This window comes from Octopus bimaculoides, chromosome 14 (assembly GCF_001194135.2).
Source record: "Octopus bimaculoides isolate UCB-OBI-ISO-001 chromosome 14, ASM119413v2, whole genome shotgun sequence".
NCBI classification, from domain to species: domain Eukaryota; kingdom Metazoa; phylum Mollusca; class Cephalopoda; order Octopoda; family Octopodidae; genus Octopus; species Octopus bimaculoides.
Window position 1 is genome coordinate 35693362 of NC_068994.1, and position 3980 is coordinate 35697341.

The 3980-nt window shown below is 30.4% G+C and overlaps 2 protein-coding genes and 1 long non-coding RNA gene across 6 annotated transcripts in view; 1 reads left to right on the forward strand and 2 right to left on the reverse strand.

The window, feature by feature from the left end:
• LOC106881593 (protocadherin beta-15) overlaps window positions 1–2953 on the reverse strand; it is a 363194-nt gene extending 360241 nt beyond the window's left edge. The window contains exon 1 of the mRNA XM_052973058.1: window positions 2380–2953. The gene's annotated coding sequence lies outside the window, so the exon portion shown is untranslated. The remainder of the gene's footprint in view (window positions 1–2379) is intronic.
• Window positions 1–3980, forward strand: part of LOC128249440 (uncharacterized) — a 347579-nt gene that overhangs the window by 229901 nt on the left and 113698 nt on the right. The gene's annotated exons all lie outside the window — the stretch shown is intronic.
• Window positions 3119–3980, reverse strand: part of LOC106868934 (protocadherin beta-15) — a 165989-nt gene continuing 165127 nt past the window's right edge. For 2 of the 3 annotated variants that reach the window (XM_014914403.2, XM_014914402.2), the window contains exon 4: window positions 3119–3700. In XM_014914403.2, coding sequence (XP_014769889.1) covers window positions 3426–3700 — 275 coding nt within the window. In that variant the 3' untranslated portion in view covers window positions 3119–3425. The remainder of the gene's footprint in view (window positions 3701–3980) is intronic. The other variant, XR_008265537.1, reaches the window with a different exon arrangement.

A 3980-nucleotide genomic window follows, 5' to 3' on the forward strand; every position in this document is an offset into this window, starting at 1 on the left:
ATATATATATATATATATATATATATATATATATATATATATATACATGTACACACACACACACACATATGTATGGTAAATGAAAGACAGAAGATGGAATATACGAGAATTTTTATTAACCATGACAATTATTTTGACACCTCTAGCATCGATCCCTCATGGGTGGGACTCCTAACAATTGGTTCAGGAGCATCTGGCGGTGCAGATGTGTCACATCGGGTGATAAATATACACAACTCATTAAAATAACAGTTCCACAATGTATTTTCTCTTGTCATTGAAAGAAAAGCAACAAAATGAAGGAAATATCTTCATTTATATAGAAGATCCAAAATAAAATCACAGATGTGGAAAAAGAAATGAACACACAATACAGCTAGAAAAGTATTTAAAATAGCCGTTAACAGATATGGATGTGTAAACGCCCTTGCATGAGCTGCATGGTGTTTGTACACTCGCTCATACCATCTTCCACCAAAATGTAAGCATACGCACATGTGTAGTTTGGTGCACATACAGTCACAAAGCAAGTTAAATAGCTACTTACCGTTTATAAGAATGGTGAGGTTAAAGCTAAACTTAATTCATCCATACCTTAAAATGAATTATCTTAACAGTTACCCCAATTCATTCCCACTGCATTGTACAAAAGTACATTTATATGCTTGTAGGCATCTTGAGAATCTTTCAGAAATTCTATTAATGATCTCCTCATTGGTCCACAGAAGAGACAGGGATTCCTTGGAGCAGAATCAGCATCTCCTAGAAATGATATTGTAGAGTTTTGTGTGCCTTACTATGGACCAAGTTATATTATTCTTCATTTTATCTTTCTTCAGTTGTCACACAAGATCAGCCAAAGATGTTGAATATCTCTTATTGATTCTCTTGTGTGTATGTGTATACACACACACACACACACACATGTGCGCACACACATATTCAGTTTCCTGATACCAAATCCATTCACAAGGCTTTGGTTGACCTGGGATTATAGTAGAAGACACATGTCAAAGATGCCATGCAGTAGGATCGAACTTGCAACCACATGGTTTGAAAGCAAGCTTCTCAACCACACAACTGGCACAAGGCTTCAGAGTTTTAGGAGACAAAATAATGTATTATATTGACCCCAGTATTTGACTGGTATTTTATTCTTTCAACTCCAGAAGGCAAAGTTGACACTAATGGGATCTAAAATCAGAATATAATACATGTTAATAAATACCAGAAAATGCCCAACATTGATCTCTAAATAAAATGAGGTTAATAATCTGAACATTTATCATCTAATTCCTTTTATTGTTCTGAGAAATGCTTATTATTAAAAAAATATTCCACAATTTGAATAGAAATGAAATTGTAGCTTCTGTCTTTTATGGTGCTTCCCTGATCCTTATACAGAAACTAGTACCATGTGATCTCATTATTCTCTGTAAATCTTAAATCATACAACTAGTTATAGTAAAAAATATATATCAATATTTCCCTGTTCAAAGAAGTATAAATACAACCAGGAATAAAGAGATAAAATCTTGTTGTAAAAGTTTTGCTTCAGTGTGAGAGACAATAAATCTGAGTTCCTGTACCTAGTCATAGAAAAAAATAAAAGATATATATATATATCAATATTTTTAATTGTTTTTGGAAGTCTGAATACAACCAGGAATAGAGAGATAATATCTTGCTATCTTGCTATAAAAGTGTTGCTTCAAATGTGAGAGAATTTCGAATGGTTTTGATAGAAAGACTGAAGAGCTTCAGTCAGCTGACGTTATTGGATTCTAGAGTAAGCTGTCAATTCTCTGCTCACATGTAAATGTTTCTAATATATTTCCTTATATCAATATCAGATAAGGAATTAGATGGCTTTCATAAATGAGGTCTAAGCCTGTTTGTGTTGGTTAGTTAGTTCGAAGGAAAGTAAATGTCCTGATTTTAAAGCTCATTTGAGAAAACAAGAAGTAGATAACATAATAAGAACATAATAAGGTATATTAATCTGGGAAATTTTAGACATTACACTGGTTTTAGAATTTACAGTTTGGAAACAGCAAGAAGATTCTAACAATGCAATGAGATATTGTTACTGCCAGACAGAAAATAGATAAATAAACAAATGAATAAATAAATAAATGAATAAATATATAGATAAATAAATAAACCAAGAAAAAGAAAAAAAGATAAAAAAAGAAAAAAGAAAAAGAAAGGAAAGATATCTCCAATAATATTTCTGTGATATACATTGAAGTTTTTCAGAACTCTGATATCAACTAATTTGGGATAATGCCAAAGAAAAATAACACAAAGGAATGCAAACAACATTGGAACAAGAAAGAAAGAAAGAAGATTAACAAACAACAAAATATTGATACTTACTTGGATCTGAGGAATCCTTGGCACATAGTGTACAATTGATTTTTTTTTTTTATGATTATTTGCGACATCACTGATGGAGGTTGTGGGAGATGAAGGAGAGAAAACTATTTGTTATATACAACCAATAGAATACAGCTTTCCTCTTCTCAAATGTTTGAATAAGATTTGTAACCAGGAAAATTTTCTGACCTTTGGGTAAAATCTATACAAATTTGCTTTGTAACCGAATCAATACTATCTGAACCGTATGTATTAACATACAAGAGTGTATGTTTGATATTACCATTTACAAAATCTACCTACAACTGATATATATATATATATTTCTACAATATCCTCTCAAATACAGATATGCATTTCCAACAGTTGTATGGCTATGTAGTTGATTGGTCTTCAATAAACATTGTCTCTTACTACTGGGCGAGAATTGATGCTTACATGTCTGTTTTAATCTAATGTTTGGTTTTGTGAGAACTGGCGACGTTATATCCCACAGATAAGTTTACATTTGTACAGAAAATTCTTGTGTGCATTTCTGTAGGTTAGTCGTGTGTGTGTGTGTATGCATAATATACATATATATATATATATATATATATATATATATATATGTATATATATATATATATATATACAGGATTATATATGTATATATTAATATGTATATATTAATATATATATATATATATATATATATATATATATATATACACACACACACATAGATCTATATATATGTTCATGTGTATGTATATATACATACATATATGTGTGTATGCACATATACAGGTTTTCTTTTTGTTTTCCCAAATTACATTATGTATCCTTTTTTCTTTTCTTTTTTGGTCACTCCAAACAACTAGCTTATGTTAAAGGACAATTTATTGAAGAAGAAAAAAAATAAAACACAAAAGTCAAAAAACAAAGAACACAAAATTTCCATTATCACTGAAAATATATTTACTATGTATTGGAAACGATTTCGTGAAGATACTTTTGGCATGGAATAATGTTTGAATAACAAAATAAAACTTTTGATTAGACTTCTATGAGAAAACTCCCTTTGGTACTTTCGATAGTGGCTTGCTGTAGGAAGTAAAACTATTCCTCATTGGCAAATTCCAAGCTTGCGATTGTGGTAAGGTGAGATTGCTACTGTCCGCTTGTGTTGACTTTAAGTTAATGACATTATTGCTTTGGGAAACCTGACCACTGGTATTAGATCCTGTACTAGGGTCGATGTCCTTAGATCTGGAAATGGTTTGAGCTAAAGACTGTCGATCAGGATTATGTGACTGCTCTTGATGGCAAAATTTAAAACCTGAACGAAATGGAGAAAAAAAAAAGTAAATAAAGATAAATGAATAAATAATTAAATAAATAAATGTAGAGAACTGGAAACAAAATAAAATTGTTTTAAAAATTGATAAAAACAAGATAATGAGAGGTTGATTGCCAGAACGTAAAAGAATGCAGGTAAAGCAAGTTCAGAAATATAGGTTGGAGGAGTGGAACTGAAGTCATTGATTTTCATGTTGTTGTTATTGTTTGTTTTATTTTATTTCATTTTTATTTATTTATTTATTCTCTTTTTTTTTTTT